The sequence below is a fragment of the Podarcis melisellensis genome (genome assembly GCF_964234715.1).
Source record: "Podarcis melisellensis genome assembly, chromosome: 15".
NCBI lineage: Eukaryota > Metazoa > Chordata > Lepidosauria > Squamata > Lacertidae > Podarcis > Podarcis melisellensis.
The window spans coordinates 18300782-18322830 of NC_138532.1; the positions used below are offsets into that span (position 1 = coordinate 18300782).

At 47.2% G+C, this 22049-nt stretch overlaps 1 protein-coding gene across 3 annotated transcripts in view; it reads left to right on the top strand.

Annotated features, from left to right (window-relative positions):
- ZBTB16 (zinc finger and BTB domain containing 16) overlaps window positions 1–22049 on the top strand; it is a 189346-nt gene that overhangs the window by 160991 nt on the left and 6306 nt on the right. For all 3 annotated transcript variants that reach the window (XM_081889838.1, XM_081889839.1, XM_081889837.1), the window contains exons 5-6: window positions 10483–10653; window positions 20657–20824. In XM_081889838.1, the coding sequence (XP_081745964.1) occupies window positions 10483–10653; window positions 20657–20824 (339 nt within the window). The remainder of the gene's footprint in view (window positions 1–10482; window positions 10654–20656; window positions 20825–22049) is intronic.

The following is a 22049-nucleotide window of genomic DNA, read 5'->3' on the forward strand; positions in this document are numbered from 1 at the left end:
AACCCAAACACTGCAAACCTGAAAGGAAGTGTTCCAGTTTGCAAACTCTTTTCGGAAGCCGAACATGCTCCGTTTTGAGTGCCACACTTCCGTTTTGAGTATTACGCTGAGGTCTGTCTGTTTTTGCTATTTATTTTGCATTTCTGTTTTTGCGGCTTTTTGTTTTGTTTTTGTGACTGTGTGGAAGCCAGTACAGCTACTGATTGATTGATTGTGTGACTGCAGTACATTGTTTATTGCTTTCATTTTATGGATCAATGGTCTCGTTAGATAATAAAATTCATGTTAAATTGCTGTTTTAGGGGTTGTTTTTAAAAGTCTGGAACGGATAAATCTGTTATGCATTACTTTCTATGGGAAAGCACACCTTGGTTTTGGAATGCTTTGGTTTTGGAACAGACTGCTGGAATGGATTAAGTTTGAGAACCAAGGGGTAGCCAATGCGGTGCCCTCCAGATGTTTTTTGGATCTACAGTGCCCATTGTTCCTGACCGTTGGCCATGCCGCCAGGGACTGATGGGAGTTGGAGTCCAGCAACAAAGGGAGGGCACCAGTTTGTGTCAAGCACTGTAAGGACCTCAAACCAAGAGCCTTGTAGGCCAGGCACTGGGTCCTTTCACCACTAGGACACCACTAGAGGAGGGAGAAGACAGGGAGTCCATGTACACCAGGACTTTCTCTCCATGCCCCAAAATCTCCCTGGAAATCAGATGATGCGACAACTGTCACCATCTCGGCTGTGCTCTCTCCAAGAGCGGGTAACTCACTGCTAGAGAAGCAAGTGTGGGTCTAGTCCCACGGTAGTGGACAAATGCCACAAAGTGACTCATGTTTTTCCCTGTTCGGGGTGTCTTTCCCTTTGGCATGAAAAACAAAATTCTAGTCCTTTCTGGTGGGCTGTTTTGTCGTCATCACTGTTTGCATGTGGCAACTGCTCTGTAACACACTTGGCTGCTGAAACAGGTCCAGGTTGCGTGGTTCTCTCTCTCTTCCCCCCCTTCAAATCGGGGGCCAATTAGTTTCACAAATGAGGACCCCGCGGTGCCACCGTAGATTTGTTCCAGGCCTGCGCACTGGCCTGCCGCCTTTGTCCTGCCTTCCACTCCCGCTGGCGACCTTTATTCACGGCCTCAGCGGGTGCTACTTACGGGAGACTTCTGCGGCCAGGCGTCCTGCCAGCTCAGGGCCTCCACACCACAGCTGGCTGAGGTGCGCAGGGCCTCAGACCCACTGACCTTTGCCCCGATCCTGCTGTCATTTTGAAAGTTACAGACCAGAGGGTTGCATACCTCGTGGGATTTACTCCTTTGTGGATGCGAGGACTTTTGTTCCAGGGGAGGAGGGTGGATTTGGGAAGGCTGTGGAGAGCTTGCCATTGGCTGTGTGTGGTTTTGTTTTTGCCTTTACTGAGGACTGAGAAGCAGATAAGAGCGGGATACTGCCGAGCTCCGCCGTGTCTCTTAATGTGTGTTTTTAATTCTCTGCCTCATTAGTTCTTCCCAAAGTGTCATCTTTGCCTGCCGTCCTGGTAGGGTCCACCAGCTTCCGAATTATTCCACTTTCCCTCTGCTCAGGTATTTGCATCTTTAGAAGTGAACAGTCACCTCATGAGATGTGTTTTCATGGTGAAGATCAGGTACAGCAGACCCGTCATACCTGAGACTGCGCGGAATGAGAGCAGAGAATCAAAACCGTTTAGCAACCAATCCTGCCATGTGTTAGTATTCGGCTTGCTGTCGGAAGTCTGTGTTCTGGAACTTTGTTTTCCTCCACCCTACCTCGAAAGGATTGACAAAATTAGTAAATCCATTCGTGTCACTTTTGCTGTACAAGTACCAATAAATCCCTCCTGCACCAGGATGTGGAGGGGGATTGGGGGGGGAAGCACCCGCTTTAATGAGCAAGCGAGCTGACAAATTTGTTTACTGTAGGTGCTGTGTAATGAAATGTGTTTGTGTGTCTGCTCCTCACAAAGCCACCCTGAGGCTTTCTGGAGCCCGTGGTGGGATATAAATTGAAAGGAGAAGAAAAGAAGTTCAGATGGCAGCAAAGTAGCAAGATTTTATCTTCACCCCTGGAAAGATCACAGTCATGGAACTTGGGCATAATCCTTTGCCTTAAAAAATAAATGTGTCTAGATATTTGACCTGTTCTGTTCACAATCCACAAATACACCTTATCTAGCCCCTACCCACCCACCCCCAAAAAAGCACAGAGAAGAAAAGAATTTGCAGTGGCATTTTGGGGAGGGGACCTATCTAAGGCGATATGAGACTCTGCGAGCTTTTTGAGGTTTGCAGGACATTTTGATAGGAAGGAACTGTGCATCCTTGTACCGACCCTTCCCTGCCTGTCCGTAGGGGCCAACACTAGCCATGTGCAATAGCTGCCAATAAAGGCTCTTCCCAGCCTGCTTTTGTTTGAGGATTTTTTGGGGCGGTTGTCAAAGTATGGAAAAGCATCTGCCGTGCATCAGCTGTGTGTGCGCATAGCGATACGCACTGTATCGACAACACAAGGCAGAAAATAGCTGGAATGCAGTCCAGAGTGATGCCACTGGCAAGGGAGGGGGGCACTTCCAAAAGAGGAATGGAGGAGAAAGTGTTTGTTACAAATCGGGGTGTGGGGAGAGAGAGAGAGATAAAGAGAACGTCGGGAGTGGGAGAGTTGAACTGTACATTCTGCTGTCAGCCCAGCTTCTTTTGCATCCTCTTAAGATGCAGACAGAAACCTGTCTCCCACGGAGCCGGCGTGCTGCAGGGTTTTGTGTAGAAGAGGGGGCAGGCACATCCTTGAATGAAAAAGGAGGTTTTACCCGATGCATCGACGGTCGCTGGGGTGCAAGGAAGCAGCTTGCATTCATAAGAGTTTTCTCCATCCCCACCCCATGAACAGAGTTCTTTGAGAAGGATTGGTTTGGTTGTGGGTTCCAGCTGGGAGTGGGGAGATGTCACCACAGGACTGGCTCAGGTTTGAAGGGTCCTGGGGAAAGTGCCCTCTATGGGTGCCCTACCATTGCTACCACATTTATAGCCCACTTTTTCTCCATGAAGGTGCCATACATGGTTCCAAGTTCTCTATTTTATCTTCAGAATAACCCTGTACCTTCCCTTCCCTTCCATCTACCTAGTTTTGCTTTCCTCCCTTTTTGTATCAGTATGTTTGATGCTGTCTATATTTTGTCTTTGTTTTAAAAATGAATGAAGTTTCTTTAAAAATGAAGAAGTGGGTTGCTTAGGTTGTAAGATAGCGACTAGCTAAAGGTCACCCAGTGAGCTTTAAGGCTGAGAGTCTAATCCTGGTCTCCTAGCTCCTAGTCCAACTTTCTAACCATCACCCACGTTGGTGGGTCCCAGTCTACTAGTTTTAAGCTTATCTAAATGCAGTGACTACCATTTTAATTTTCTCCCAGTGCCCTAAAATCCTCGGCCGAGCCGTGCTCAGAATATTTAAGATCTCAGTTCCTAGCCACCCAACATCAGCTGTTGTGTCTCTCTGGTCAGGGCTGGCCACTGTCCAATGGGACTAGTAGGCAGAAGGCAGGGAAGGCAACCATAGTAGAGCCAACAAATTCTAGACCAGGCATCCCCAAACTCAGCCCTCCAGATGTTTTGGGATTACAGTTCCCATCACCCCGACCATTGGTCCTTTTAGCTAGGGATGATGGGAGTTGTAGTCCCAAAACATCTGGAGGGCTGAGTCTGGGGATGCCTGTTCTAGACTCTTTACCTCCCTTCTCCTCAAAAGGCTGTCAGGAGAACCGCCTTGCTATGCTGTACCTCCACTGCCAGAGGCAATATGCTTATGAATACAGGGCATTCTTAAGAGCATTTATTTCACCCTCTCCTCACACTCCATTCGAATTCCCATCAGTAATGGCAGCATGCAGCCCAATCTGGCATTAGGGCTATTGGCCTGATCTAGCAGACTCTTCTCATGTTGCTGAGTTCTGCAACGACCAAATTGAGAGAGAGGAGGAAGCTGACAGCCAGGGATACCACCGTGACAGGTTGTAAGAAGGCAAGTAGGTGGGGGTTTGGCTTGGGGAAGACTGAGTTTGGTGGGGCAATGCCCACTCACTTCAATGGATAATGCTCCACTGTCTTCAGGCATTAGCAAGAGATCAGGTTACTTCTCTATGCCACAGGAAACTCCCCCATGATTAGGAACAAACATCAGGAGCTGCCTTATACCAAGTCCATCTAGTTCAGTACAGTGGTACCTCGGGTTAAGAAATTAATTTGTTCTGGAGGTCTGTTCTTAGCCTGAAGCACCACTTTGGCTAATGGGGCCTCCTGCTGCCGCTGCACTGCCGCTACACGATTTCTGTTCTCACCCTGAAGCAAAGTTCTTAACTCGAGGTAGTATTTCTGGGTTAGCAGAGTCTGTAACCTGAAGCGTATGTAACCTGAAACATATGTAACCTGAGGCACCACTGTACTGTCAACTCTGACTGGCAGCTGTCAGAGATTGGAGGTGGCAGGACCTGAACCTGGGATCTTCCACACGAACAAAATGTTCATGTTCATGAGCTGCAGCCCTTCCCATAGCATTCCCACATATCACTCTGCCTTTAAAAGCAAAAGAGCAAGGTAAGTCAGATCAGTTGGCAACCCAGAAATTGGTATAGGTACCTATTTAAGAAGTGCAGGGTCTCTGAGTTCTGAGAGTGTTTGAAACCTTTCTGTGTTCTTCCGCGTGCCCTGGGGAGGTAGGGAAAATGCTGCAAAAGTCCACATTAAGAGCAGTGAGGTACCTTTTGGGTTTATTGACTTCATAGTACCTCTCTACCTTCCTCCCCAGCACTGACACATTTCTTGTTCTGCAAATTGTTACCCAAAAAAGCCTGTTTCTATTTAGAGGTCCCTCTCCCTGATTAAGTCGGCACTTACGATGCAGGGTAATGAGAGCCTTTCGCTCGGAAGGTGAAAGCACCTGAAATTGTCTCCAGCTGTGCTGCTCTCTTGGCCCTGCTCCCTTGGTTCCCCTAAGCACGTGTGGAAGCATACACAGGTGGAAACAGATTTTGCAGTGACTTCAGCACAGGCTTCCTCAACCTCAGCCCTCCAGATGTTTTTGAGACTATAATTCCCAGCATCCCTGACCACTGGTCCTGCTAGCTAGGGATCATGGGAGTTGTAGGCCAAAAAATCTGGAGGGCTGAGGTTGAGGAAGCCTGCTCCAGCAAGTGCCTGAGCATCTCTTTCTCTGAGGGGTGCATGGGTGGATGTCAGAGAGAAGAGGGATCCTTTTTATGAGACAAAAGGAAGTATTTCATTTTTTTTCTAGTGGAAACGGCCACTAGATTAGATGGCTTCCTGAGAGAATTGGGCAAAGGCACAGAGGACGAGAAGTCTGTCTGTGGCTGCTGGTTGTGAAGAGTAAATGAAACTATCTGCCAGTGAACCCCAAAAACCACAGTGGGAGAGAACTATTTGTTTTTTGGGGGGGTTATTATTACATTTCTATCCTGCCTTTCCTCCAAGATGCTCCAGGTGGCAAAACATGCATAGAATCATAGAACTGTAGAGTTGGAAGGACCCAAAACCCCTGCAATGCAAAAATCTCAGCAAAAGCATCCATGACAGATGGCCATCCAACCTCTGCTTAAAAACCTCCAAGGAAGGAGAGCTCTTACTGTCAGAAAGTTCTTCCTGATGTTTAGTCAGAGTCTCCTTTCTTGTAACTTGCGAGGCAGTTGGAGGATGGATGGCGGCTAATGGATTGAGGTTGAATCCTGACAAGACAGAAGTACTGTTTTTGGGGGACAGGGGGCGGGCTGGTGTGGAGGACTCCCTGGTCCTGAATAGGGTAATTGTGCCGCTGAAGGACCAGGTGCGCAGCCTGGGAGTCATTTTGGACTCACAGCTGTCCATGGAGGCGCAGGTCAATCCAGGGCAGCTGTCTACCAACTCCATCTGGTACGCAGGCTGAGACCCTACCTGCCCGCAGACTGTCTCGCCAGAGTGGTGCATGCTCTGGTTATCTCCCGCTTGGACTACTGCAATGCGCTCTACGTGGGGCTACCTTTGAAGGTGACTCGGAAACTACAACTAATCCAGAATGCGGCAGCTAGACTGGTGACTGGGGGCGGCCGCCGAGACCACATAACACCGGTCTTGAAAGACCTACATTGGCTCCCAGTACGCTTTCGAGCACAATTCAAAGTGCTGGTGCTGACCTTTAAAGCCCTAAACGGCCTCGGCCCAGTATACCTGAAGGAGCGTCTCCACCCCCATCGTTCTGCCCGGACGCTGAGGTCCAGCGCCGAGGGCCTTCTGGTGGTTCCCCCATTGCGAGAAGCAAAGCTACAGGGTACCAGGCAGAGGGCCTTCTCGGTAGTGGCGCCTGCCCTGTGGAACGCCCTCCCATCAGATGTCAAAGCGATAAATAACTACCTGACATTCAGAAGACATCTTAAGGCAGCCCTGTTCAGGGAAGTTTTTAATCTGTGATATTTTAGTGTATTTTTGGTTTCTATGGAAGCCGCCCAGTATGGCTGGGGAAACCCAGCCAGATGGGCGGGGTACAAATAATAAATTATTATTATTATTATTATTATTATTATTATTATTATTATTATTATTATTAACTTGAAGCCATTGGTTTGAATCCTACCCTCCAGAACAGCAGAAAGCAAGCTTGCTCCATTTTCCATGTGACAGCCCCTTAAAAGAGTTTATTTGGCTATGTCTGAAATAAGAGGAAGAGCAAGCGAGTGGTAGGGGTCCTCCCCCTCCTGATTCCTCCCCCCCCACGCTAGCAATAACCCTATGAGGTAGGTTAGGTTGAGGGACAGTGTGGGGAATTGAACCCTGACCTCCCAGATTCAAGTTCAGTGTTCTTCAACTTTGGGTCCACAGGTGCTGTTGTAGCACAACTCCCATCATCTCTAGCCTGCTTAACCCATGCTCAGGGATTGTTCTAGGAGATCTTTATATTTTGTCCATGTTTTATATAATGATTTCCTAATGACATGGTTCATAAATCCCCTGTGTACTTTCCCTTTTTCATAAGCTAAATATGCACGCCAACCATAACGATTGTTAAATCCTTCTAGATCTAACAAATCACTATCTTTTAATACAACCCACTCTTTTAGCCAATTTAAACAGACAGCATCGTAATATAAATTTCGGCCTGACCTCCCAGGTTCTAGTTCAGTGTTCTTCAACTTTGGGTCCACAGGTGCTGTTGTAGTACAACTCCCATCATCTCTAGCCTATTTGATAATGCTCAGGGATGCCTCTCTCTTGCCATCATGCCCTTATTCTGGGCTTCCCAGAAGAATCTAATGAGCTGCTGTGGAATGCAGAACTAAATGGACCTTTGATCTGATTCAGTAGGACTCATTCTACTGTATGTTCTAAGAGGCCTTAGGTACAAGATTCTGCAATTGATAGAAACAGGGACTGTGTTGGGAGATGAAAATGGGCACATATAATTTCCATGAGGTTCTGCTGATACACTAATATGAAGCTTGTTTCCTTTGAGTGAGCAACCCGCAAATAAAAATAAAAATATATTGCTTCCAGAAATTGCCTCTTTCTTCTCACCTGGACTAAATGTGGCAATAGAGTCACAGTTCTGGCATGTGGATGCTGTCCTGTAGCAATCCCCACCCGACATTCAGCCCGATTTGGCTGTTGCAATAGAAACAATTGGCATCTCTCCCTATTCCTTGCAAACGTATTCCTGGAGGGTTCATTTCTGGCACGTAAATGAAGTGTGAATTGCTTCTCATTTCTTTTCTTTCTTTTTTCCTTTAAAGGCAGTGCAGATCCAGTGCTTACCTTGCAATAGTGTGGTGTCGCTAATGAATCGCTAATACAATTTTCGAGATAATTTTATTTCCACCCTCCCCGCGTTCTAATAGGCCTCCAAAAAAAGCCAGCATTTCCTCGCTTTAATCTTCCCTGCGTAATGCAATTTGCACTGACTCATACATTTCAGAACAATCAACTATGCATAAACAAAAGCAAATTGTTTAATAGCACAAAGGTCATTGGGTATTTGTTATTGACGATGTGTAAATATTGGAATGTGGTCGCGGGGCAGATTTACTGCCTCTATGGATACAGGCCATTGAACACCTTTATGTCTCTTGTTCATAGCCTTGTAAGCTCTTTGGCTGACATTTCTCCAGTGGATTTCAAGCAGTGCAAGGGATGAAAGAGGGAATATTATTTCCCCACCTATTTCTTCTGATTGAATATGCATAGGGGCTGAGTGGGCCATCAGCATGGAAGGTGTCAGTAATCAGGAAGCATGCCTCATGTTCAGATTTCACAAAGATGTATTTCAGGTTAGAAATCTAGACACACCTGGGCATTCAACAAGCCTACAGAACATGGTGGAGAATCTCTGGCCTGCTGCACTCTCCCCATTTGCCTGAGCCATGCCCACCTGCCAATCACCTGACATCACACATGATATCAGGAATGGGATGAGCCAAAGGGAGCTTCTGCAGTGCCACCAATCAGCTGGTCATCAGAGCTCCAAGAGCCCTTCATGCAGTGCTTCTGAAGCCCCAGTGATCACCAGGCTTTTAAAGCACCAGCGATCAGCTGATTGGATAGACTTCAAAACACAGCAGGTGGCTCTTTGCAAACTGCATGCAAAAAGCCCTGTGTGGTGCTTTGAAGTCGTGACAATCAGCTGTTTGCTGGGGCTTCCAGAGCCCTAAACATCTGAAACACTCTCTAAACCAAAGGCCAGCTCTGCATCTGGCAAAACTAAGAAAGACAATATCCTTAGCTGCTTCCTGCAAAGTTGTGGCATTCCACCTCCTGAGGAGCTACTCCAAAAGTTGGTGTTTGAGGAAACATCAGAAGCTTGGCTTAAGTCAAGTCAAATGTTTGGTCCCTCTTGCTCAGTGTTGTGTACAGCAGCTCTCTGCAGTTTGGGAAGGAGCCTTTCTAGTTATATCGGAAGATGTTGGGGATTAAACTTGGAACCTTGTGTATGCAAAACATGCCCTCTGCCATTGAGCTAAGGTCCCCAAAGGTAGGGCCAGCTCAAGACATTTCGGCACCTGAGGCAAACGCCAAAATGGGGCACCAGGGAAGACAGGGTGAGTGAAGATTGGCATAAGAAACAAAGGTGGAGAGAGAAAGATTGGCCTTGGGATTTCCTGCCCTAAGTGCTCTGCCGCCTGAGGCAATCAACTCACCTGAACTCTTGAGTGGGCCAGCCCTCTCCGAAGGCCAGAATTGGCCAAGAATATGGGTTGGGTTTCTGAAGACAGGAAGGAGAACTTTGGGGTCAGATGCTGGTAGGTTTGCCTGCTGCTGTTTTGGAAGTAAGCCATGCCCCATACCCCAAACTGCTCCTCCTTCCTGTGTTGTTTACCTTCCTGCAAGTCTTCAGCTTCCATGTATTTCATGGAACAGACTGCTGTTACATTGTAAAAATCTTACTGTTGTCGTTAACTAGTCATCAGATGAAAACAGAGCCAGGGGCTCTTCTCTGCTTTCCTCTCCACTTTCCTGCAAAGAGGCATCTTTAAAGTGATAGTTAATATTTTTAATTTTACTTCTTCAAAATTACCTTCTTCTTGCAGATGGATATTCTGGAAGCACATTAGGAAAAAAAGCATTCTCTTCCCAATTTCAGCTGATGAAATTTAAAAGCCACCATGTGCACATCATAACACTTCTACTCTTTCTTTTTTTTAATTTGCCCTTTATTTTATTTTATTTTAATTTCCTTCCTAACTAGTGCAATCAGGTTTCATTAGTGGAGGCGTACGTTTTTCTAATATGCTTTTCTGATTACTCCTTTTGATAGTTATATCAAAAGTCACTTGTGTTGGTGCATACGATGTAAGGTGTCCCTCTGCTTCTGCAGCCATCTTGCCATTGGCAAACCTTTGTTTGCACCACTCTCTACAAAACCAAACTGAAGTTCCAGTCTGAATGTTGCAGTCTGAATAAGCTGTCACAGATTAAGCTTTTCTGAATATTGTTTGTTTCTACATAGGCATGGGAACAGCCAATATGCTGGGTTGGGCCACGTGTACATCGAGATTTCTGGGGGTTAGTAGAAATGTCACTGAATTTGGCCTTGGGATAACCTGCTTCATTTTTTAAAAAAAAAAGGCAGTGAAATGACTGAACAACATTTTCAGTGTTTAGAGGGCGCCCTTTGCATAATTCCTGGCATCTCTCCATGATGACAAAAACAGAACGAATGGTTCAGCTAGTAGAATTTTGAACTGTATTTCTTTTTAACACAGCCATTTCTTTAAAGCCTCAGCTGCTGCTTCCTCTGCCCTCCTGTCTGGGGTTGGCCGTTTCCAGCACATTTTCGTTTACCTTGACACCCATGAGGTCTAGAAACTTGTGGTGCAGTTTAAGATGAGATTCTACTCGCAGTTCCACCCAGCCTCGTGTGCTGTGCTGCTGCTGTCTAGACCACTCGCTCAGGCATGGTACAAAAGGGAAACAGCTGATGAGAACTCCTCTCCTTCTCTCCCTCCAGGCTCGGACATGGCCGTCTTCTGCCTGCTCTGCGGGAAACGATTCCAGACACAGACCGCCCTGCAGCAGCACATGGAGGTGCATGCCGGAGTGCGCAGCTACATTTGCAGCGAGTGCAACCGCACCTTCCCCAGCCACACAGCCCTCAAGAGGCACCTGCGCTCCCACACAGGTAAGCAGACCACAAAAAGGTTGGAGGTTAAATTTGGACTGGCTTGCAGGAACTGCGACAAACTCCCTCAGTGAAGATGGGAATGAGGCAACATCACTGAGAATGGGGAGGTGTATATCCTTCATTCCTCCTTCCCTGTAACAAACTGTGAATCCAAGGATCCTCTCTGAGTGGCAGGGGATTCATTATGGATCTGCAACAAGGACTCCTGGTGTTGGGGGTCCCAGGGCAACTACAGTGGTACCTCTGGTTAAGAACTTAATTCGTCCGTTCTTAACCTGAAACTGTTCTTAACCTGATGTACCACTTTAGCTAATGGGGCCTCCTGCTGCTGCCACGCTCCCAGAGCACGATTTCTGTTCTCATCCTGAAGCAAAGTTCTTAACCCGAGGTACTATTTATGAGTTAGCGGAGTCTGTAACCTGAAGCATCTGTAACCTGAAGCATCTGTAACCTGAGGTACCACTGTAATTCCCAGTTCTGGGCATAAGGTAAAGTTGAGGCATTTTCAAAACAAAACTCTACTTTATTTAGCAAGCACTCAAAGAGGGATTATGCTTGACATTTTCACTAGTACTAATTTATTATTAGTAAAGGCACAGTCCTTAGGACCCGCCATAAACACCGTTGGAGGTTTAAATGAGAACTTTACTTAGGATTCCCTGCAACATAACTATTTCTGTGAAATCCATTGCTCCCTACAAAGGCTATCCACTTTATGCTGCCCATAAAACAATTACTGTTTGGAGATGCTGCTTCTGGGCACCTGCATGATGCTTTTGAGTTTGCAAAGCACCTGCTGCCACTTCCAAGCCAGCAGATCATATGTGGGGAAGGAGAAAGGGGTTGACAGTGCCAGTCAATATGTGGAACCTCCTTCTGTGGATTCCAGGGAAGCCCATGCCAGCTTCTTCCCTTTCAGGAAAGGGGCACTCCAAAACATCTGCCTCCATCACTGCCACCTCCCTGTCCTACCAGCATGAGTAATGGGGTGGGGGGGAATGACTTCAATTTGACTTGCATTTAAAGGTGAACCTACCTTTCCAATAGGGATGCGGGTGGTGCTGTGGGTTAAACCACAGAGCCTAGGGCTTGCCGATCGGAAGGTCGGCGGTTCGAATCCCCGCGACGGGGTGAGCTCCCATTGCTCGGTCCCAGCTCCTGCCAACCTAGCAGTTTGAAAGCACAAAGTGCAAGTAAATAAATAGGTACCCCTCTGGCGGGAAGGTAAACGGCGTTTCTGTGTGCTGCTCTGGTTCGCCAGAAGCGGCTTAGTCATGCTGGCCACATGACCCGGAAGCTATATGCCGGCTCCCTCGGCCAGTGAAGCGAGATGTGTGCCACAACCCCAGAGTCGTCCATGACTGGACCTAATAGTCAGAAGTCCCTCTACCTTTACTACCTTTCCAAAACAAGACACGAACCAAAATGCAGCCACACGTTGAAATTTGCACTTTTCTGAATTTTGCAATGTAGTTCTTCAGCCTGGTAATCTGCACAAAATGTGTATACTGGCATAGAGTGTGCATAAAAGCAAATATATCTGGGGAAGCAGGATAACAAAATGCATTGCTTTGCAAGACTGTGTACTTTGCAAAATTGCATACGGAAAAAGAATGTGCAGTGGTACCTTGGGTTAAGAACTTAAATCGTTCCGGAGGTCCGTTCTTAACCTGAAACTTTTCTTAACCTGAAGCACCACTTTAGCTAATGGGGCCTCCTGCTGCTGCTGCGCTGCCGCCATGCAATTTCTGTTCTCATCCTGAAGCAAAGTTCTTAACCCAAGGTACTATTTCTGAGTAAGCAGAGTCTGTAACCTGAAGTGTCTGTAACCTGAAGCGCATGTAACCCGAGGTACCACTCTATATATTAGAAGGAATTTGCACTAAAATGTTGGTGAAGCGTTTTCATTTTTTTATTATAAAAAATGGAAACTGATGTGGAAATGTGAAGAAATGAATTGAAGACAGGGAAAATGAAATGCTGACAGGTTTGTTGACCCTGAGGTGAGCAGGCAGACCTGGTCGAAACTCAGAGGTCAGGGTGATCAGGCCTTACTTGAAGCCTGCTCCCCCCATCCTAATTGTCAGGAACAGAATAGGAGTGGTCATCGTTGTGTGAGATCCCCCATTCAGTTTCTCACCACATCCCTAGTGTGAGGTATTTTTTATTTCCAAGAGGCCTCTGTCCACCATAAAGAGAAAGGACCATTTCTTCTCTCAAGCCAAGGATAACTTTTGGATACTCCCTTCCCAGCCTCTTCTCAAAGTTGTAATTTGGAGTGAGGAACCTGTGACCCTTCGGATTGTGCAGCACTCCAGCTTCCATCAACATGGCCGACAGACCAGAGACAATGAGAGTTGGGAGCCCAGCAACATCTGGTTTCCCCCCTCCCTGAGGCAGTTGATAACTGCTGTACTTCTGCCTCTGGAAATTCGGTTTGTGGGCCAGAAGATGAGAGGTGGGGCTGAGACGTGATCTGTCATATGACCTTAATAAGTGGGCAAGTGATCACAATTCAACTGCTTAAGGTGCTGGATACAGCTCACTAGGCCAATCCCCCCTCCCATTCTTAATGGGATTACAACAACCTGTGCTGCGTGCGATTGGGATTTAAATTGCATCAGGAAGTGCTTTTGGAAAGCTGCCTTCGATTGGAGGAGGGATAATGCTATTAATCCACTGACGTGTGGGCTTTCCCTTCTCCGTTCCTTTAAGTGCCGAATCCCGGGGAAGGATGAAACCTCTGGCTCTGGGAAACAATTCCAGATGCAGCTGAATATAGAGCAACGCTTTAGATATCATCCCTTTTATAAAACGTCTCTCCTTTCCTCAAGCTGCACATTTCTCCTTGTAGTGGCTGGGAATTTGATGTGGGGCTTTAGTCAGGATGGAGCGATGGCCACTAAAACCTTTTGGAAGGAAAAGGCAAATTCATGAAGGAGCAGCAATGCTCTTGGCCAGGATAGCTGAATGGAACCTCCTTGTTCAGGGGGAGTCTACCTGTGAGTGCACCGTGGCACCTCATGTGAACTCTGTTATTTCACCACCCAACACCATCCAGTATTGGCACAAAGTCCCATGCTCTCCTCATATGCTCATGTAGAATCTGCATTCTCAGCCTCTGGGCTGTCGATTTTATTCTCCTTCTGTGAGACGTACAGTTGCACAACGTTAAGATTGCCTCTCCGGCTCTTTCCGAGAGCTTAGCTGATGCTCGCGTCACTCGCAGGCTTTCTGCTCTGCCTCATTAATATTCCATCCTGCCCGTCCCCATTTGCTTCCAGGGCTGCGTGTTTAGCATCAGCAGCTGCGTTCAGTACACAGGGCCAACCGAGCTGCTGGCATTGACGGATCCCTGATTTACTTGGCCGGCTGTATAATAAGACCCTTTGCTGCGCCAGCGAGGCGGTCTACAAGCCTCCGGATTGGCCACTCAGCCGGCTCACGAATGCAGCAGGTAACAATGGAGAGGCTGGGTCACAGGTGCAGCCAAGCGGCCAGAGGGGGCTCTAATTAGTCCCATTTGTCCTGGACTTAATGTCAACCTCATTAAGAGGCCTTGCAAAGTTAATCAACGTGCCATAAATGGGATTTTTCTTGCTGTTATCATTGCTGTCTGGCAGCTGGTGTGTGTGTGTACAGTACCCCAAACGCAGCTCCAGTTTCCTCCTTCTATATGGCTCCTAAAGCAGGTGTCATTGGTGTGAGCACTTCAAGTGTGCAGATTTAAGCTCATTTAGCATGTGATTGGCTTTATAATTGAATTTGCTCATACAGGCTCCGGAATTTCAATGCTCTGCTTAGAACAGTTGAGCCTAAGTTGGAGAGAGAGATGGAGAGAGAACGCTCTCTCTCTCTTTTTAACTTGATAATAATAATAATCTCAGAAATCCTCCATAGAATACTGGGAATTGGAAGACGTGACTCCCATCTGATTGCCAATGAAGCTTGCACATTGCGTCTTCTGAGAAAAAAAACCCCAATAATAATTTGACACAGAGAAGTGTCATCACTCTGACTTTGAGGAGGCTGTTTGTTTGCATGTGAGAATCAGAAAGCATGGATATCAGTAGCATGAGAATCAGAAAGGGCAGCACTGAATTGGAATCCAGGATCCTTGCAGTGGCAGGAGTTTGATAGCACTCATTCTGGTGCGAAGCATTTAATAGGGTTGTATCCTAATAAGCAGGGACGCGTGTGGTGCTGTGGTTTAAACCACAGAGCCTAGGACTTGCCGATCAGAAGGTTGGCGGTTCGAATCCCCGCGACGGGATGAGCTCCTGTTGCTAGGTCCCAGCTCCTGCCCACCTAGCAGTTTGAAAGCATGTCAAAGGGCAAGTAGATAACTAGGTACCACTCCAGCAGGAAGGTAAACAGTGTTTCTGTGCGCTGCTCTGGTTCGCCAGAAGCGGCTTAGTCATGCTGGCCACATGACCCAGAAGCTGTACGCCGGATCCCTCGGCCAGTAAAGTGAGATGAGCGCCGCAACCCCAGAGTTGGTCATGACTGGACCTAAGGGTCAGTCATGACCCTTTACCTTTATCCTAATAAGCTCTACTTAGAGTAGACTCACTGAAATCATTATACCTATGTTAGCCATGCCCTTTATATTCTGTGGGTCTCCTCTGAGTAACACAAGCATTTGATACAGCCCATAGTGTTTGTGGGGCCTCAAGCTACCCTCTACCACCATGAGGTTGGTTTATATGGTTCAGGGGCTGAAGTTGAGGACTAGTGGCTTGCCCAAAGCAGTCAGGTGCACATTATGCCACACTAGACTCCAGCACAGTCTTAAGGACCATTACCTTCCTTGCTTGGACCACTTGGAAGCCCAGCACTGATAAAGGACTTGTCTCCTCAGCCCCACCTCCCTCCCCAATTTGGAGATGGAGAGTGCAACACTGGGGCTAACCTTAACTTCATCCTGGGTGTTCCAAGTAATGCATAGGGCTAGGGACAAAAGCCCACCTCTTGTGGTCTTGGCAACCACCAAATTATTGTTTGGTGGCCCACAATTTTGCCTCCTAGGGTAGATGAAAGAGGGACCATGGGCTCAGTGGTAGAGCATGTAGCTTTGCATGCAGAAGGTTCCAGGTTCAGTCCCTGTTGGCATCTTCAGGTGGGGCTGGGAGAGACAGTAGAATCCTAGATCAAAGTTGGAAGTGAATCATAGAATTGTAGAGTTGGAAGCAACCCTGAGGATCATCTAGTCCAACGCCCTGCAATGCAAAAACATGCAACTGTCCATTATGGGGATTGAACCTGCCGCCTTGGTGTTATCAGGACCATGCTGTAACCAACTGAGTATTTGTAGAGTACAGTGGTACCTTGGGTTCTGGAGATCTTAACCTGAAACTGTTCTTAACTTGAAGCACCACTGTAGCTAATGGGGCCTCCCGCTGCCGCACAATTTCTGTTCTCATCCTGAAGCAAAGTTCTTAACCCGAGGTAATATTTCTGGGTTAGCGGAGTCTGTAACCTGAAGCATATGTAACCTGAAGCATCTGTAACCCAAGGTACCACTGTACTCAGAAGAAGATGCTTAGAAAAAAGACTTTCTTCAGGGAAGGGCCATTGCTCAGTGGTAGAGCATGTGTCTTTGCATGCAGAAGGTCCCAGGTTCAGTCCCCAGCGTCTCCAGCTAATTCTGGGAGAGATTTCTGGCCTGAGACCCCAGGGAGCTGCTGCCAATCAGTGTAAACAATATTGAGTTAGATGGGCCCCATGGTCCAGTTCAGTATGAGGCAGCATCTTCTGTTCTTCCCTGTCTCTGGGGGGCCTTTCTGCATAGCTTGCTCCTCTCTGCAGCAGGAGGAATACAAGGTGTGCATGTTGTTAGTACACATCAGGTTGCTGCGTTTTTAAAAGAAAAGGTTCACAATATGGGGGAGTGCTGTAATTGAGGCAACAAGGGTCCTAATTGAGGGGAAAGGGGGTGGGATGATGCGAGGGGAGGGCAGAGGGCGGCAGGATGAGGGAGGAGAGGAAAGGAAGAGAGTAAAATATCATTGTAAAGAGGAAGTGGAGGCGGCAGCCTGCAAGTCTATAACAAGAAGGACAATTTATGCTCAGGCACGAGTTTGGTTTGACATGGGGATAATGAAAAAGCGTAGGTCATTGTGGATGACTTAAGCCTTCAGCAGCTGAGGAAAATGTATGAAATGCGAGCGGCATTACACGCTTGGCGGCTCTGCACATCTGCAACGGGACAAGTGAAATACAGTGGGGCCATTCTTTACCATAAACTTGTGGTCGTCGGATCCGCCAAGCCCGGAGAAGATTGTAATTACACTGACAAGACAAATCAGCGATATTTAAATATTCATGAACAAAGTCTTGGGCGATCAATCTATCTTTATTGTCCTTCCGTTCGGCTTCTGTAATAAATATATTTTTTTTAAAAACTGAAAAAAGGAAAAAAGCTAAAAGGAGCTAGAAGCCCCTCACCTTTTTTTCCTCCTTGCCTTAAGAAGCAATACTGGGGAAAGGGGGGCAGGAGAAGGGGAAGGGGCAATAGATTGGTGAAACTGATGGCAAAAATCTAGAGATTTTCAGTACTTGATGCCCTAAAATGCAAATGCTATGGGGTATGATACAATGTGAATTTTGGCCCCACAAGCCCCAGTGACACAACGGGGTGGTGTGCAAGGGGAACTAGTTCCCTTGTGCCATTCCCCCTCGTATCACTGGGCATCTGTAGCCAAACTTACCAGTGAACCATGCCCAATGTATTCTTGTGGTGCCTAATTTGCAAGTGATTTCTTAGGCGGTGAGCTTTCCGCAGCAGAAGAGACTTGCCTCAAAACAGACCAATTGTTCCCCAAAGTCTACACACACACACACACACACACACACACACACACACACAGTTCACGTTGGCTCTGGATTGTTGACCAAGATAGGAAGAGATCGACAAGCAAAAGGACATTGTCTAAGCATGCCTTGGCTGTTTCTTCAGAGAGTGTCTGTCTTTTCTTTCCAATTCATATGTGAATCGCACCAACCCACCCCTCAGTCCCTGTGCCCCAAACCAGAAGTGTCAGGAACACACATGTTTTCTTAATTGTATGCCCTTTTTCGTCATGGCCTATGGTTATAGACAATTAAAAGTCTGTTTGATTGGAACTGTATGTACATTGATAAGTACTCACTTAATTGTGGGTTAACCCACTTGATTGGCCCAGAGCACAGTGGCACACTGGAAGCAGATGGCATGAGTGAGTGTTCTTCCAAAAATAGGGGCCATCAGAGAGAGAGAGAGAGAGAGAGAGAGAGAGAGAGAGAGAGAAGGAAGGGAACCAGCTTCTAAAAAATACTGGGTAAGGCAAAATCTGCATAGGGAGTTGCCATCCTGAGTGAAAACCTTTCTTGAGCATCAGCCTAGGGATCCATTAGCCCATGGGTAGCAAGCATTGTGCCTCCAAAATGCTGGACCACAATTCCCATCAGTCAGAACGGCCAGGGATTATGAGAGTTGTAGTCCAACAACATCTGGAGAGAGCCACATTGGCTACCTGGGCATTGGACAGAGTCGTGTCACAAAGACCCAACCTCTTGATCAAGTTGCTGGCTCTGTCATTTCATAGATGGGGCCCTGCAGCTGAGTGGGACTGGGACTTTTCCAGGCCATCAGCAGGAAGCTGTAGCGAATCAGGTGGGAACAGATTCCCAGATCCTGGCAGATCTGTTGAAAGGAGGTGGGGGTAAATTCCATTAAAAAATCAATAAATGCTCCAGGGAATAATGATGTTTGAAATTGACATGTACAGGAGGGCAAATTTGTAGCATCCCAAGTGCATCCAAGGGGAGAGAGGGTGTTTCACCACAAGATTATACTCTCTGGAAAGGACTCCCTTGGGAGGTTGTGGACATTGGATGACCATCTGTCATAGGTGCTTTAGTTGAGATTCCTGCATTGCAGGGAGTTGGACGAGATCGATGTTTCCTAAACTTGGGTCTCCAGCTGTTTTTGGACTACAGTTCCCATCATCCCTGACCACTGGTCTTGCCTAGCTAAGGATGATGGGAGTTGTAGTCCAAAACAGCTGGAGACCCAAGTTTGGGGAACACTGGACTAGATGACCCTTAGGGTCCCTTCCAACTCTACAATTCTATGATTCTTCCACTTGAGTGTCATTTAGGTCTGCTAGATCAGCCTCACCAACCTGGTGTCCTCCAGAAGCTTTTGACTACAGCTCCCAAACTGGCTGGGGGCTGGTGGGAATTGTGATCCAAAACATCTGGAGGGCACGAGGTTAGAGAAGGCTGTGCCCAGACCGTCAATATCTGCACACACACACACACACACACACACATCATGTCCTCTTTTTGCACAATGAACATCACATCACCATCTTGGTCTTCTTTAATGACTCACAAGATAACACGCAGTTGTCCTTCATCCCAATGATTTGTGTAGTTGGTTTCCCCATCTTGGTGCCGAGCAAACTATGGCTCCTTTGAGAAGGACTGCCTGATATGAGTTTTCATGCAGATGTTCCTAAACCACCTCCTAGCAAGAAACAGAACTGTTGTAGAGGAACAGAACATGCCTCTTCCATCACCTTCCTTGGTCTCATTCTCGTTAGCAGCATGCTGGGATGGGGGGTGACCTCTCCCTAATGGGGTCCCTTCCTCTCTCCAGCACAGCAGCCCTCTCCGTCAGCTGCGCCTCGCTCTACTAAGCGCTCCAAGCCCCTTTTCTGGATTTGCTTCTCAGGCTGGAAAGTTGTCTGCCTTGTTAGCACCTGCCTCTCCTGAGCCAGGATCTCAGACTTCCCAAGGGCACTGAATCCAAAGCCAAGAAAGGCTGTGACTAGATACAGCAGCCCCAGCCCCTCAGCTGAGAAGCTGCTAATTCCCACGAAGGATGGCAGACAGAAAGAGCAACGGAGCCATCACACAGCTGCCATTTTGAAATGCTAATTGAGGCACACAGACTTCCAGCCATTCTGAATCTTCTTTTGTCTAACCCCCATGTACGCCGTTCAACCTGCCATGACCCCTAGCCCTGGCCAAAAGCCAGGACTCTGACACAGAGGAGAGAAAACAGCTGAATCCAGAAGGCCAACCGTGGAAGAATGGTTGCTCTAAGCTGGATCCTGTCATCAAGAAGCCCCCTGAGTCAGATCCCTGCTCTGCCACAACCTTTGAACATTGGACAGGTATCTGAAGAGGGTCTGGCTGTACACCTGTAGTCTTTTCCATGTGATGTGGCGAGGGGCAGTTGCTCAGGACTCCTGATCATATGGAGCAGACTATACAAGTGTAGCCTCCTCTCTCTTCAGACCTAATTGCCTAATATATGGATGTCAAGAGTGGAGTTGGAGTCTTGCTTCCCTTCCACACAGTTCGCACCTAAAGGAGGCTCTTCTCTTTTTTAAATAATAATTTTTTTATTTGGTTTTACGTGTTTAAGTTTACAATCATACCACAACACATCCAAAGTTACAAGATTCTCCTGAATCTCTGGTCTGTCCACCTTCCCCTCCCTGGGTTCTGTAATTAAACCTTTCCTACTGCATCTTTTTTAAAATAATCCAAGTTTTTTATAACTCCATTGTATCCATAGTTCTCTCTACATTATAAGTGTTACTGCAGTCCTGATAATGTTTTCAACTGCTTACAGTGGTCTTTAAGGTAAATTGTTTTTTCCCCATTCCTTATTAAAATGTTGGTCTTCCTGGTTCCTGAGCTTTCTGGTCAGTTTTGCCATTTCGGCATAGTCCAACAGCTTCATTTGCCATTCTTCTCTGGTAGGGACTTTATCTTCTTTCCATGAAGGAGGCTCTTCTTGACAGAGCAAGAGGTCTGCTTGGTGCTATCCAAGGTGCTGGAAGTCCAGCTCAACACTACCTGCTAGACTAAGCCAGATGTCTCTTGTACGCTATGGGCTCTAGCTGGGGTCAGGGCAAGGAATGACCCCTAGGTCCCCATTTGCTTCTATTGACTTATATCCAGCTTGTGATTTCCCCGACTGACAGTCCCCATCTGGTTGTAGGTGACCACCCATACGAGTGCGAGTTTTGTGGCAGCTGCTTCCGGGACGAGAGCACTCTGAAGGGCCACAAGCGCATCCACACTGGAGAGAAGCCCTACGAATGCAACGGCTGTGGCAAGAAGTTCAGCCTCAAGCATCAGCTGGAGACCCACTACAGGGTCCACACAGGTAAGGAAAAGGATTCAGCCGTGGATCTCAGGCTTTCCATACAGAAGATGCCAGTTCACTGCTCAGCATCTCAGGAGCTCAGGCAGCAGCAGAGCTGGAAAAGAATGTGGAGAGTGGCTGTCAGTCAGAGCAGGAAATACTGGGAGAGTAGGAGCAAGAATCTGGCAACTCCATATACAGTATGCATGGATGGTGCTGTTGCTCAGCTGTCTGGCACATGCATTGCAAGGAGGTCCTTAGCTCAATCCCTGGCATCTCCAGTGCAAAGAATTTCCAGCAACTGAGCTTTGAGTCTTTCTACCTAACAGAATTACTGCCAGATGCAACAAATAAGACTGAGCTAGGTGGATCAGAATAAGTACTGAGCTAGGTGGACTAATATAACGTTCCAAATCCACACTCTCATTGGGCTCTGCAACCTTTTCCTAATATCACCCTGCTAGCCATTGCAAGCTATATTTAGCAATTCACTTAGAAGCTAGTTTCAGCATTGAGCAGTCAATAATAATAATAATAATAATAATAATAATAATAATACAGAACAGCCCCAGATACATAGGAGATGACATTCTACTGGGCATGGGGGTGACAAAGAGTGACTGGTAACCCCTGACCCAAAAGCAGACTCCTGAGAGAGGTACCAGCAGCCAGCTCAGTGTTTTCTCCCTCCATTTGCACTGAGCAGGTATGGGTGTCATGGCAGGAAGGGGATGAGGAAAGCAGCAGAGTGAAAGTGACCTATTGTCATTCCAAAAAGTGAGGTGTATGCACAATGCTGGCTCCCTCGCTTTTCTTGATCTGCGATTTCTGAATGGCACTCCTTGGATTCCTTTGGAAGTTGAGCAGGTGTCCTCAAGGAGAAGGTTCAAGCTTCCTGGAAAGGCAGCTCATCCATGCCAATTCTAAATGCCCCCCCCCCCGAATTTAACAGGGAACAGAAGTGATGTGTCACACACCCTCCCCCTGTAAGGCCTCACACATGCTCAAGATGAGCTGAGACACATGCCCTTGGCTCCAGAACCTTTGCAACTCACATGTGCTCCATAAGAGACATTCAGGGGTGCCATCAGAAAGAGGGTGAAGAAAGGAAGCTGAAAATGACTTCTCTGTGCAATCATTTGTGAAAGCTGAGTTCTAGAGCATCTGCTTTGTATGCAGAAGGTCCCAGGTTCAATCCCTTGCATCTCTAAGTAGGGTTGGGAAAGACTGTTTTGAAACCCTACAG